Source organism: Perna viridis, chromosome 1 (assembly GCF_037379345.1).
Source record: "Perna viridis isolate PV_CMFRI_1.1 ecotype Kerala chromosome 1, ASM3737934v1, whole genome shotgun sequence".
Taxonomy (NCBI): domain Eukaryota; kingdom Metazoa; phylum Mollusca; class Bivalvia; order Mytilida; family Mytilidae; genus Perna; species Perna viridis.
The window spans coordinates 21,306,394-21,321,232 of record NC_142445.1 but is presented as its reverse complement, the minus strand read 5'-3'; the positions used below and the strand labels follow the sequence as shown (position 1 = coordinate 21,321,232).

The 14,839-nt window shown below is 31.3% G+C and overlaps 1 protein-coding gene across 1 annotated transcript; it reads left to right on the top strand.

The window, feature by feature from the left end:
• Positions 1–72: 72 nt before the first annotated feature.
• Positions 73–14,542, top strand: LOC148627751 (dynein regulatory complex subunit 11-like). Its single transcript, XM_088577818.1, has 18 exons — positions 73–158; positions 2,537–2,627; positions 2,938–3,174; positions 3,430–3,549; positions 3,800–3,991; positions 4,284–4,355; positions 4,841–5,049; positions 5,795–5,903; positions 7,969–8,082; positions 8,623–8,698; positions 9,148–9,296; positions 9,665–9,792; positions 10,263–10,453; positions 11,451–11,650; positions 12,009–12,092; positions 12,579–12,756; positions 13,171–13,409; positions 14,271–14,542. Exons 1-18 carry the CDS (start codon positions 148–150, stop codon positions 14,418–14,420), a joined length of 2,550 nt encoding a protein of 849 aa, XP_088433944.1. The 5' UTR covers positions 73–147; the 3' UTR covers positions 14,421–14,542.
• The last annotated feature ends 297 nt before the right edge of the window (positions 14,543–14,839 follow it).

Sequence of the window (14,839 nt, the reverse complement as noted above, 5' to 3'; positions counted from 1 at the left end):
AAATGGTTATTTTATTAAGCGCAGACAAAACGCAGATTATAGATAAATTCACAGTCTCGATTGCGAGACTTCATTCGTCATAGAAACGAATGAAACAATATGGCGTAATCTGGTGAACAGTATTGTTGTTGCTTCTAAAAAAGGAAAATGTCGCACAGGTTTGAATAATTGTTCATATACTGTCTTTACGGAATTCACCGATGTATAAAGTTAATTAGTATTGAGGTGTCACTTTAAAATATTCATTTATTAAACATGATTTTAGCCTATTTTTATGAGATACAAGGTCTCCCTGACGCCGCGACGGCCTGAGCTGGCTGGGGATGAAATTCATATATACAGTACATGCAGTTAAACTTATGTTGAATGTCATAACATGCATCAAGATTGTACATCAGTAGTATTTTTTTACAGTTCATACACCCTTTTGGTTTTGCTAGAACAAAAACATGGAACAATACATATTTTCAATTTCAGTATTTCACTATTTGTTGTGTTTGAACTAGGAACCACGTGTAAACTTTTTTTCCAGTTTTCCTAAGGACAAACTCAAATATTTTACATGATTTTCAGCCATTTTCAAATTATGGTCATGTACGAGAAATTGCTGTCAAGTTGAATGAAGATTAAACTTGGTTAAAAAAGAAATAATCTATTGAAAAGTTGATGAAGTACATCAACTCCCTACAAATTGCCATTGCAATATCTATGAAAGAAGTGATTTTCAAAATCCAATTCTAGAGGCTTGTTTTTCCTCAGTCTAGGAAACAAATAACTACTGTGATACAGTGAGACTCCAGTATTCCAGTCTTATGTTGGTAGCACAAATGCCATTGTGTACAGGTAGAGTGATAAAATGGAGATGCTGTTTATTTTAAACACCGAGATATATTATTTTTTTCAGGGAGCCTCTCAGGGAGATGTGATACTGAAACCTACAAATAATTCATTTAAGTTAGGTTATTACCACTTTCAATATAAATCACATAAATTCAGATAAACAATAAACAAAAAATAGCATAATACATATAAAACAGTTAAGCAACCTTATCTGTTTGTGCATTCAAGCACCACTTTCTTGGTAAACATACAACCATCAGCAGGTCAATTCTAGAGGGAGAAATGAGTAAAAAAGTTCTCCTTGTTTGTTCTTACTACTCCCATTTCTCTTTGACAAGGAGAAGTTGTTTGTTATTTTTCTAACAGAATTCACTTAAACTTCTCCTTGTTAATTAATTTGATTAATTTTGCATACCTGTAATCCTTCTGACTCCTGCATTTTAGCCCAGCCTCCCTCTAATTCTCCCACACGATAGGCTTAAAACTTCTTCATTCAAAGACTTCTGCCGCATAAAATAGTGCGAAAACAAAATAGTAAAATCTCTTAGCGAAAGACCTTTTGAAGATAAAATTGTGTGAGTAAATGCACATTCTTTCATTAAAATTCTTTTCAAAAAATTATTGATTCAGTTTCCACCTCTTTGTATTACTCATTTATTGAATAAAATATTACAGTGTCTACCTGGTACATTTCCTGTTTACATGCAAATCAGGGGTTGTGCTAAATATTTTTGTCAAAAATATTAAAATTTGCCAAGCGCAATATCTGGAGACAGTTCATCAGATAGCTTAAAGGGTTAGTAACTGTTGTTTACACCTTTGTAATTGGTCTTTTATTATCTGAATAATTCATTACAAGTTAAGGGCCCATGCAAGAACAGATTGACACTCCTGTAATGTGTAACACACATAGGTATAAATTTGAGAAATTGACTACATGATTGAAAATGACAGCAAAGGATTAAAATTGTAATAATTTATTCAGTCTTGTCAACTTCTCAAAATGTCAGCTGGAAAAAAAACATAAAACAGAAACTTTTTTTGAAGAGGAAAATGTGAAATGTCAAATATAGGACCTCCCATCTTCAACATGTGAAACTGAAACATTCTAGATCAGACTTAGACGAGATGATTTTTGAAAGAAATAACATTAAAAACAGTGGAAAAATGTTGAAAAAGGGCAGTTACTCCAACATGGCTCAACATTAAAAAAAAATTGACCACAGATAGATCTCATCATTCTGAACTATTTTACTTTGTCAGAGTTTCGCTTAACTAAAGCCTGACGGTTTTGGAAAAAATATGTGAAAAACTTCTGTCTGACCCCTATGTTTTATTTTTAGTAACAGCAGCTATATTTTTGACGGATCAAAAATCCCCACATTTATTCTTTGCAGAATACCCCAAGAAATATTTATACAAAGTTTGGTTCTTATAGGTCTAGTAGTTTCAGAGGAGAAGAGTTTAGAAAAGTTGTTAACAACAACCACAATGAAGACGGACAATGATGGATGCTAAATGATGGTAAAAGCTCACATGGCCAATGGCCAGGTAAGCTGAAAACGTGCAGGGCACTCACACTCACCTAAAAACTATCAGTAGGGATTCTGATAATTTAATACCATGAAACTGTATTTTCCTGTCATAACAAAATCTATATTAAATGTTGAAATAACTTCTTTCCAATCAATTTCAGTACCTATAACAAACAATGGTCAGAGGGACAGTCAGCTCTGCAGGATCTCCTACAACAGGAGATACCAGAGGAGCCACCAAAACCAGAGAAGGTATTATACATACAGGCATTTTCTTCATTGTGACATGCTCAATGTATTTATAAGAACATGTAATAGCTATTTTCATTGTCTCTGAAAGAAAGAAAGTACTGTCTAAAACATGAATTATTTACGTGCAATATCATGACAAGAAAATCAAATTTAATTTTAATATCAAATATAATGCTGTTCTCTCTATCTCCAGAAAAAGAAGCAACTTGCATAAAATTTAGATTCTTACAATGCATTTCCTTTACACTTTTGTTGTGAAAGTTGTCTATGGTGCTTCATTTTTTTTTTTAATTTATAAATTGCTTTGCAGGATCGTTTGGCTGCCTTTCAACTGCTTGCGACAATGTACATCAAGTACATTCAGATTTTTAGAAAATTGGAGCAGTCTTATGATCAGATTGTGCATCCTCAGAAGAGACGAGTATTACGTCATGTTCTTGATGGAGCCATGGGAAGAATTCTTGAATTGAAACATGAAATGGTTAATCTTGAGTTCTCAGAGTATCATTACTTTGACGATGTTCTTTCAGATTTGAAATTGACACCAGTAAGTATAACTTAAATCTGTATACTAGTTTACAGAAATTTTAAAATTATTGTTAAAAAGTAAAGGATAAATACAGATAAGCATGATTTATTTACAATTCTTAGAAAGATAGAAAAATCATCAGTAGTGGTACATTGTTCATACTAATTTGTTATAGAACTTTGTAATTTTATAACCAACTTAGTAAGAACACAAAAAAAAAGTTAATCATTTCTTTTCTACAGTGGTGAGTTATTAAGATTCTTTTTTTTTCAGAATGATGTTGAGATACCAATTCCCAAATATTTCATCTTTGAAAGGTTGGAAGCATTGCAGAAAAGGGAAAAAACTCTAGGCCAGATACTTGCTAAAATGGGACCACAGGATAAAGATGATGTAAGTGACATTTCCTATTTATTCCCATTGTTCAAACAATGTTGCAATAGCATCAAGAGACAGACAATACAAAATCTAACTCTGTTAACTCAAATTAATACAATGTAATTCAACATTGGAGGTGACTGTCTTTGTTTATAAGGAAGAAATTGAACTCACTTATTTGTAGTGACTACCTGTAATAATTTTCAGTTCAGAATAATCAACTTACAATCCTTCTTAAATGGTTTATATCCTTTTACTTTTCTAGAGGAAAGAGGAAATAAAGATGTCATTTGAAGATGCTATTCACATAGTACAGATACATGAAAGAGCTAGACAGGGCAGGTTACGTGCTAAATTTATGAAGGAAATCAAGATGCAAGAACTTCAGGAAAAAAATCAGAGACGTACAGGAGCTCCTACCTTAGATCCTGATGTAGCTGCTGTTAGGATCCAAAAGGTAATTGTTGTCGCAAGCCGACAGTAGTTCATAAAAAAAAAAATTGTAAATACATGTATTGAAACATAGTTTTTTTTTGTTTTAAATTACCTATTGTCATAATGCTTACCAATAACACATTAGAATACAATTTATGAAAGGGAGATAATTCAACATTTTAAGACGTTTTTCTTGATTCTATATAGGAAACTATTATTATTCAAACAATTTGATTTCTTTTGACAAGAGCTTCATGGGATCAAATGTAAAGAGGCATTAAATAAAATTTAGATATCTTTTTGTATATTTACAGGTGTGGAAAGGATTTGCTCAAAGAAGGAAAACTAAAAGAGACAGGGAAGAGGAAATGATGTTTATTGGGATGGTAATGAAATTTATTATCACAGTTTATATTAATTTGAAAGAGCATTTGGCAAAATCAAGTGAAAACTTACATAGAAATGTTTAGAAAATGTCATCTTTGCCTTATGCTATCTTTGTAATTATATAGTGTACTTAAAAACTCTGTTGTTGATACAAATTTCCAGGACAACTTTTGTTATTAAACTATTTTTGTCTTTATAATATGAAGCAGAGTTACTTTAGGAGCATATATTTACAGAAGCTTGTTTCCCTTGAGGCACAATTGGTATTTTGTTATACTTGTTGATAAATCCAAATGAAAGCCCTAGATATGACAAATTGTTGCAATATGTACATTGTATAAATTAAATGATTACAATTCTTAGTATAACTATTTATATAGTGATATTAAGAGACAATCATTCAATAGGTGGGTCTAAAATGGGTAGACCCTTGTCCAAGTATTGATGAAAAGGTGGCTAATTCATCTGCATGAAAAAATTTTAGGCACCTCCACCAAGACCTGCGAATCTAAAGAATACTCATGAAGCATTAGCTGTGAAAAGGGAAAATGAGAGAAGAGGAAAACAGTCTAGTTATGAAGTTGAATATCAGAATGCATTGGTACAGATCAAAGAAAAGATCAAAGAGTCTGAAGGTCCAGATATAAAGGAATCTATGATGGACCAGATTAGACAATGGTTTATAGAATGCAGGTAGTTTGATGAAAAAGACTGTAGTAGAAAAATCTTTAAAATATTAAACATTTTCCATCATTCAATAAATTCCCTCCAAATAATATGATGGTAAGGTATCTACAGTAGACATATAAAGGAAAGGTTGCTTGTAAGGGGAGATAATCCAATTGAATTGTTCAATATTCTGATCTTTTCAAATAGCTTATATGAAGATAGGGCATCAGGTATTAAAAATAAAGTGGTATATAAGAAGTTAAAAATACACAAGATACTCTCAGGGGAGATAGTCCAACTTAAAGTGTCCTTATCTTCATGGGCTGTTTCAATGAAAGTACTCCTATTTTAAGGTTGTTCAATGCTCATATCTTCTTTGAAGGTTTATGCTTAAAAATATGAATAAAGGTTGTCATTTTCAGAGTCCTATTTTCATTGCAAATTTTAATATGATTACTTTATTAATAGCTGGGTGCATTTTCAGAAAAACTTTATAAAAAATGTTGAGGAAAAAACAGGTCAACTAACATGATTCACTCATTTGTTCATGTTTTTGAAGATTTTGCTGTAATATTAACTTTTGAAGTTGAATATAACACTGAATTGTGAATTATTTTCATGGCTGTAAACTTTGATTTTTTTTGTATATTATAATATTATTGCTATTTACCAAATTTTCACACTAATGGTACATTTAAAGAAATTTGTTTTTTTTTCAACTGAAAAACAAATCAGCTGCCTCCTATATGTTTATAACTTTGGTTTTTAGAGATGCCACAGGAAAATTTCCAGAATACCCTGATGAAGATGATGGGGGTTCAGCTTTGATTTTTAAGGAAAAAAGCCCAGAGGAACTTGAAGCTGAGATGAAAGAGAAGGTAACTCATTTATATTCCATTAAAGCAAAAGCAGAAATAATCTCCATTGGCCAAAAGATTGCTTGAATTCTCCTATCTTGTTATAAAACTTTAGCATTTTCTTCTCTTTCAATTATTATTAAAATTGTACTTCATACAGTATTTTTCACTTTTAATCAACTACATTTTATAGGTGCTTTCTCTGATTTACATTTAGATTTTATGTATTGTACTTAGTATATAATTAATATGTGGTCTTCATTTTTGCCAGCAAGTAAATTGTGAATCTATATTTGAGGTATTTACATCAAATGGATTCTTAACCTTCAATGACCTTTTTATTTTATTAACTTCCAGGAATACCTTGTGTTTTGTTTATTGCCCAATTATATATATATATAAAGTACTTTGCATTGCACAATACATAAGCCACAAACTGTGATACAGATTCCCTCTCTTTTAGGTTGATTTTATAATTATATATCACACATTCTGCCAAAAATCATTTACCATTTGAATACATTTCCAATCTTGATTATTATTATATAAATACTTTTTAGCCCTAATATTTTTGTTTTTGTGGTCAATATATCAGTTATCCCTCTTTGCTGTCATTTATTCCCTAGACAATAATTGTTATTGTATTTCTCTGTACTTGTTTGTGTAACCAGTACTCCACTTGCAATATGTTGTAAATGCACATGCATATGGATGTTATAAAAGTGTACATTATATATTTTCATCAGCAAAGAAAAAAGGTAATTTAGTATGTTAGGAGGAGTTTCTTACTTTATAGTAGTTAGTCATTTATAGTTTATGTCAGCTGGTCAAAATTTGAATGCAGATAGTAGAGCTATGTAATATTCACAGAAAAATAGTATTATTGTGTTCACATATACATATTCATATTTACTAAACAAGGTTTATTTGGGAAATGTTCTTCACATTTCTTTGGTTAAAGTCTTTGTTCTGATGATAAGTTCAGTTTTAACACTGGTTATTGGAGAATCACCTTGCGCAGAAATTGGACAGATTTCAAATATACACAGGGTTTCATAACTGTTTATCTAAAGGGTAAATGTGCATAGATTTAAACCAGTCACCTTTAAGCTTTTTAGATGTACATGTAGTAAAGAAAACTAGAGCATGTAAATGTAAATAAAAAAATATAAAAATTCTGATATGTAATGTTTCATTATTTTCATTTAAGGCTTTTCTATTACAATTTGTCAACTGAATTCGTGTGTATCTGTTGTTTCAATTTCATTTTTTTTAATTATTTATGTAAAACATAATCCCATTATAGTCCAGCCAATCTAGCAAAATTTTTGCCCTTAACCTAAACAAATTGCAACAGAAGATATTCATGCATTATAACCAAAATAAGCACAGAAAAAAAGTCTGACTAAATCTAATGTGCAGAAACCTCAAAGTAAGCATTTCAAATTTCCTATGGAAATTACTACTTGAAAGGGGAGATAACTCTGTCAAAATGGCTGATATAACAAAATCATAATTATGCTTTATCTGATAAATAAAATGTGGCAATGGTAGACATTTTGTCATTGATTAGTGGATCATCAAGAACTTAATCTTAAATCAAACAACAACTTAGATTAAGAAACTTAATAGTAAGCCAGGTGTCCATTTTTCGAGATAATGAAGTCCAAGAATTCCAATTTGATGAAAATGATGAAGTAAATATTCTACTAAAAAGAAACAAAAATCTGTCAAAAACTTTATTTTTTACAGAGTTATTTCCCCTTTCCAATGTAAATTTCCGCAGGAAATTTGAAATGCATATTTTGAGGTTTTCGTCCCGTAAGATTTTGTTACACTTTTTTCTGTGGTTGTTTGGGTCATAATGCTATATATTTTAATAAAAACATTTTCCATTGCGATTTGTTTAAGTTAAAAACTTATTTAAACTGGACTACAAATCTCTTTACTGCCTACTAAAATTATTAACTTTAGTTATGTTGTCTATGAAAGAAATAATTCACAATCATTGCCTATTTTCCAATCTCAGTAGAATGACAAATTTTAATGAAAATATTTGTACTTTATATATTGTGAATTTATACAGGAAGAGGGTGGTGGTAAGAAGAAAGATAAAAAAGGAAAGAAGAAAGATAAGAAGGAAAAGAAAGGGAAGAAAGACAAGAAAGGGAAAAAGGGAAAGAAAGGAGGCGATGATGATGTAAGTCTTTTTACTCTTTCTTAGTGAGCCATTAACATACATGGGTATTTTAGTATTGAGGGGTGATTAGATGTCAATGAGATTTTTTCACCATATTATATTTTGTTGTTTTTTTTTCTTCAGCTACATCTTGTTTATAATATTTTATCACTTACGACAGTAAAATTTTTATATTTGAATTTGCTCTGTAATGCTTGTGTTTTGAAAATATAAATTTTATCATCTCAATTGTAGAAATAATTGAAATCACTCTTAACTGAAGGAAACTCTATATTTATACTACTTGTACTTTGTTAAAATTGTCTTTGGGGTTATGATTCAGAATAGGTAATTAAACAACTACACTTTGTATTATATGGCTTTTCTGATTTTGATAAATCAAAATGACACTTGCGATTTTTTTTGTGTTTAACACTATAGCAAAGGTCAAGATATGACCAAGCAGCAATATTTCAGCTATATTCAGGTGATGAGATGCTTTTTTGAGGTTAAGTATGAGGTTAATATTTTGATTGACAGAAGATTAATTTCTTTTAACAGGAGGAAGAGGAGGGATGGAAGATGCAAGAATCTTCATTTGTCCCCTCTATCAAAGAAGGACATGAAGATTACAAAGGTAAACATATCAACTATGTACAAAAATGTTTACATAATATTGAATAAGAAATCACCTGCAATGCTATTTGTTTCATATTTTACAGAAAGTTTCATTTTTTTTTAAATGAAATTGCTGTTAAAAGCTAGATTAATAGTTGCTCATATACATGTACCTTTTCAAGGCTGAAGTTAAAATAGTGTTTAATACAGGTTTCTGCTTTGTTTTTGTTTTTGTTTTGTTTTTTTTATATAAAAACAGCTAGGTGACTTCTTTTTCTGGCAGTTTGTTCTCTTAAAACTTTACAATGCCACATCTTTCATTTATCTACTTACATTGCATCAGAAAATATGCAACACTGATAAATATTTTATGTGGGGTTTATGGGAAAACCAGTTGAACTGGTACCAAATGTAGTAAGCATGCTTATAATTATACTGTTTACATTACCATTGGTGCTCTTTGTGTAGGTGTGTGGCAAACCAGAGATGAAAAAGATAACTTTTCACAAAGACATGATGCAGAATTGATCAAAGAACAGAAAAGGAAGGAAGTAGAGGATGAAATAAGATTACAAGTTGATGAATTGATGAGAGCTGAGCTCAAAAACCTCAAGGCTGTATGTCTCATTTGAATTCAGTTTTTTACTGTGATATTTCCTAACTAAACCTATGAGTAGACAAAACACATATAGCATGATTTATTTAGTTGTAATATATCATATCATATACAGTTTCTTTCATCAAAACCTTTGTTTAATGGGAGATATTTTGCTGTATTTATTTTTTTAATGCAGCCTAAATGATATTAGGACTTTGATAGTTACAGCAGTTTTTTAAATACATAACTGAAAAGTTGCACTATTTCTTGGTTAAAGTTACTAAAATATAGTGCTGTGTCAGTAAACTTATACAAACTTATACAATCAGAGATATACGTTAAGTTGAATGATTTAAAGAAAAAAGTATTTTACAATAATTCATATAGGCTGTAGACAGAGATAAGGGAAAGAAAGGTAAAGGAAAGAAATCAGGGAAAAAGAAGAAGAAGAAAGGAAAGAAAAGTGGGAAGAAGGGAAAAAAGAAGAAGAAGGATAAAGATTTGACATCTGACAGGTATTAGTTGATTACATCACATCAACTGTCTTAATTTAATATGATTTTAGGCTTTGCCAATGAGGGACAGAGGTAGTTGTACTCAAATAACAATTTTGTTATGGTTGATGTCTTGACCAAAAGGAATATGTGAGACTTTCTTTGACACACACTAAATGTCTACATTGAAAGTTCAAACAATCACTTTCTAACTCCATATGTCACTTTGGACAGCATGATTTTGAGCCGACTATCTACATCAAAGCATGATCATTCTTTTACTATGGAAGTGCATATAAAATCCCTATTTTGAGTCATATTAGAATACATTTTTACCTGAAGTGGAAATACTTTATGTATAATCATAAATGGTGTATATCGTTTGGTACTAGAACATCAGATTTTGAATACAGTAAAAAACTTAACCATTAAAATTTAATAATCTATTAACAAGTCTAAATTTTAAAAGCATTTTCTTATGTATATTTCAGAACTATTGATTCTTTATATGAAGAGCTAGTCAGAGAGGGTATTATTGTAAGGACACCACAAGTGAAGCTATCAGACTATGAGGGGGAATATAGTTATCTGGGTACAACACTACGCCAGGCTAACATAGAACCCATGCCTTCACTGAGTGATGTCAGGAGGCTAGTTACTGAGTTTGGTATATTACCTCTAGGTAAGAAATGAAGTATAAGACCTTTAATCTTTAACAGAATGCTTAATAATACCTGTCCAGTTTTAATATGGTCAGGTCAGGAATTTTTGCCATTTATTCACTTTTAAAAAATCTTTAATTCTCTAAATTGGATACCTGCCTTTTTCACAAGTATGAATGACTCGTGCAGGTCCGGGTGTCAAAAGAATAGGCCTGCAGCAGCGCTAAGCTTGTCGTAAAAGGCGACTAAATAGTGCTCAGAACCGTAGCCGGGGGCTAGCGTGCTCTGCCCACAGAGCAACTGGGTTGTGTGCCCCAGGTGGTGGAATGGGGTACCCCAGGCATGTACATGCTAGGGTTGTCAGGCTATAATACGGAAACCATGACCACAAACCATAGTGGTGCACCATGTTGGGAAAGATGCCACATTCTTTGCACGTTAAAAAACCCTCCTGTGGTATTCTTCCGGAGTAGGAACCATAGGGCTCCGCCACAGGAAGCTAAATTGCCCGACCCTGCCCACCTCTCCCTATTTTCGGTGGCAATCAAAATTTCTTGACCCCATTATCCTTGTTTCCCATCCTATTTTTCATTTCATCATCGTTTCATGTTCATTTGATCATCCACTTAATGTTCATCACTGGAATATAGCTGAAATATTGCTGCTCGGGCGTTAAACCACAACAAACAAACAAACAAAAGCAGTTAGATGACTTCTATAAAATTTGAGTTTAGAAAACACTTGACTTTAATATCTTAATACTGGTGGATATTATATACTGGTAGTTTATAGAATGAAAATGTAAAGATTTCTCTTATATTACAATTTAAAAAGGGCCTATTATAAAGCATACATGAAAATTAGCAGATTTTTTTTAAATGCAATATGACTACAAATGGTTACTTTTTTTTTCTAAGGTCATGTCTAAAGGCCAAATATTTCAATTTATAGAAACGCTATACAAATGTAGATATAATGATTATTTGTTCATTTCTTGAATTAATTGTATATTTGTAGGGTCACCTGCAGTTCATGAAAAAGCACCTTTAACCAAGTCCATTTTATTAGCTGGTCCTAGAGGTACTGGTAAAAAGATGTTAGTGCAGGCAATATGTAATGAAACTGGTGCTAACATGTTTGATTTATCAGCCACTAATATAGCAGGCAAATATCCAGGCAAAGATGGTCTGAAAATGTTAATGCATTTGGTTTTCAAGGTATGTATAGTGTAGTTATAAGAATTTATGTATTTATCGTCAATTTCCTCACACAAGTGTTTAATTTCTGTTCATAGTTCCCTGTATTAGTGGTCCTCATGTTCATGTGTTTATTCTCTGTCCATAAAACTTTCTGTCTGCCATGTTTTGGGTTTTTATATGACAAAAGATTATTCAACAAAATCAAAAATGCTTTGGAATACAAATTACTTGACAAGTCTGAAAACTGAATAATTGTGTTACTAGCTCAGGAGTTTCTGCCAATTATTTAACCCTAAAGATTAGATTTATGATTAGTGAACAGTTTGAATATACAACATTTGATAGGGACTAACAATATTATTTTTTAACTTTTCAGGTTGGAAGAGAGTTACAGCCATCAGTGATATGGATTGGTGACTGTGAAAGAATGTTTAAAAAGAAAGTTCCTAAGTCAGATCCTGTAAGTCATTATTGTACACCCATATGAAATAACATTAAAATCATGTTATTTTACCACAAGTTACAAAGGTGCAGATGGGATAATGTTTTTGACTTGTTTGTCCACCATTTCACTGTCTGTATTTTTGCTTGAAACATGGTGTCTTTATAAGACTTTCTCCCAAATCATATGATGTGTTGGTAATGATTAAAACTTAGATGGTATTGATTTTCACAAAAATCATAATTAAATTATTCTCATTGCCTGGATAGCACCTTAATTTTTGTAAGATTTTTGGCAAATTTGGGGTAAGTGTTGGGTACCTTAAAAATTTGGATGATTGATTTTTGTAAAATTTCTGCTTAACACATATTTTTCAACTAAGTTTCAATTAAATCATAATTATGTAAAAGTTCAAATTGTATTTCATAAATAAAAATTAATTTTGGTGATGAGTTCAATATTAGTTATATAATAGCTTAGACACTGCTCTATTTTATCTTTCAGACTGACCCCAAAAGGTTAAAAAAAGAACTTCCCAAACAATTAAAGACAATAAAAGGAGATGATAGACTTTTACTTGTTGGAACATCAAGGTGCCCATTTGATGGAGAAATGAAACCATTAACATCTTCTTATCAAAGAATTATATTGATACCAAGGCCAGACTATGCTTCAAGACATTGTAAGTCTATATATATATATATATATATATAAAACGAAAATATGGTACCCAAGGAAGAGCTATAGGTGTAATTATCATCCCACTCCCTTTTATATCATAGACCAGTCCAAAGGGGAGAGCGGGGGTCTGCCTCTCCCTTATGCTATACAATTTTACTTGATAATATAGAAAATCATTGGACATTGCTGGAATGGACCCCCTTTTCGACCAATCAGCAAGCCAAACTCTTTTTTTTGAATTTCGAATCACTCACTGAAACTTATCTTAGCATAACAGAATTTTTATTCAACCAAAATGAAGAAACATAAACAGATAAGAAGCTTTATCTATTTACTTTACATTTTAAATTATTTTACATGCATTTTAAAAACTCGTTTTTCATAGTTCATTATTGCCTATTACATTGTATTTCAGTATTGTGGAGAAGATTAATATTAAAATATAATGGAACTATCAGTAACCATCTGGATGTCAGTTCATTATCCAAGGTTACCGATGGATACACACCTGGTCACATGGTTACAGCAATACAACAGGTTCTGACAGAAAGACGTATTCAAGCATTATCAAAGAAACCTTTAACATCAGTGGAATTTATTGCTCCCTTAGCCAGAATTGATCCTATATACAAAGAAGAAGAAGAATCTTTCAAGGTTTGTAGTCAAAATTTTTTAACAAAAAATTGAAAGGCTACTTAATACTTTTAACTACTATGTTCTACATTAGTTTGAAAATTATGTTCTGCTATAATTTAAGTCAAATTAAGCCTTTTATTGATCTCTTATCAGGTATGTTTGCTTTTCTTATGTATACAGATACTTTAAAACTGTTTTCTGTGTACAATAATACCAATTTTTAACTAGTGATTAAGTCAGGTGTTATATTTGAAGTATCCACCTTGCTTGCCGAATTGGTAGTATGACTTGTCTATTAACATGTATGTTACTTTGTCTGTCCATCTTGCAAATAAACTTTTTTTCATTGGAATTAGTGTCTATGTATAGATTTTCAGTTGTTGAACCAGTTCAATTCAGATGCTTTCAAATTCTTATGTGTAAGTGTTTGTAAGAAGCAGGCAAAATGGGAAAAATCAGAAACATGCATGACAAAACCCCACCGATCTGACAATGTTATATCACTCAAGGATAATTTATTTATTTGAAAAGACCATTATTTGATCTCTTCATCACTGGCTTTGCTCAGAGATTTTTCAATAGAATGTTAGAAAAATGAGGTTTTGAGTAATTTGCCCTTGAAATGTTCATTTTCAGTGCATTTCAATGAAATTATAACTCAATCCACATGGTATGGAAAATATTGTCTTTTTTCCTTGATTCTGGTGGTGAAAATAGTCAAATTAAATTATCAAAATGGTGGTTTTTTTTCATATTATGTTACACCCACTGCCTGATTCTTACAGATACTGACACTTAAATCCTGTTTATCCCTTCTACACTTTTAAAATCATGGTTCTAAAACTTACTGGGTGATTTTTGTATTATATATATGTATAGGGTTGGTATGCTAAGACACCTTTGGGCAAGAAAAGAGCAAAGGCTGCCCAGGCAGATGAGGATGGTGATGGAGGCGGCAAGGGAGGCAAAGGCAAAAAGGGCAAGAAAGGCAAGAAGGGTGGAAAAAAGAAGGGCAAAAAGAAGAAGTAAACAATGTGACTTACTATGTGATGATAAAATATTCTGTTTTGGAGTACACACATTTACTGATAATGGAATATCTCATTTGATATTTATTTGTTTTTGTTTAAATACAGTCTGTGATATAATAATGGCTAATTTCTGTTTTATTTGAATAGGAAAAAGTTGTACTCGGCAGCTTTATGGACAATCATAATACTTGACAAAACTACAACTCAGATGTTTATCCTGCACAATAGAAAAAGTCTGAAAATAGAAGTTAAACAAAAAAATGTTGTGCATTCGCTTATTGCACTTACTGTAGTATAGATCTGATAAAATATCTGTACACAGTGAAACAGTCAGATCTGATTTTACGAGGTCAAAGAGTAATCAAAGGAACCTAGATTCTTAGACAAATCAAAAGAATTTAATCCAGGGACAAAGAC

Excerpts from the sequence above, each read along its gene's own strand:
- LOC148627751 (XM_088577818.1), top strand. Across the intron at positions 8,083-8,622 it reads AGAAAGGAGGCGATGATGAT|GAGGAAGAGGAGGGATGGAA; the intron begins GTAAGTCTTTTT and ends TTCTTTTAACAG. Across the intron at positions 12,093-12,578 it reads AAGTTCCTAAGTCAGATCCT|ACTGACCCCAAAAGGTTAAA; the intron begins GTAAGTCATTAT and ends TTTATCTTTCAG.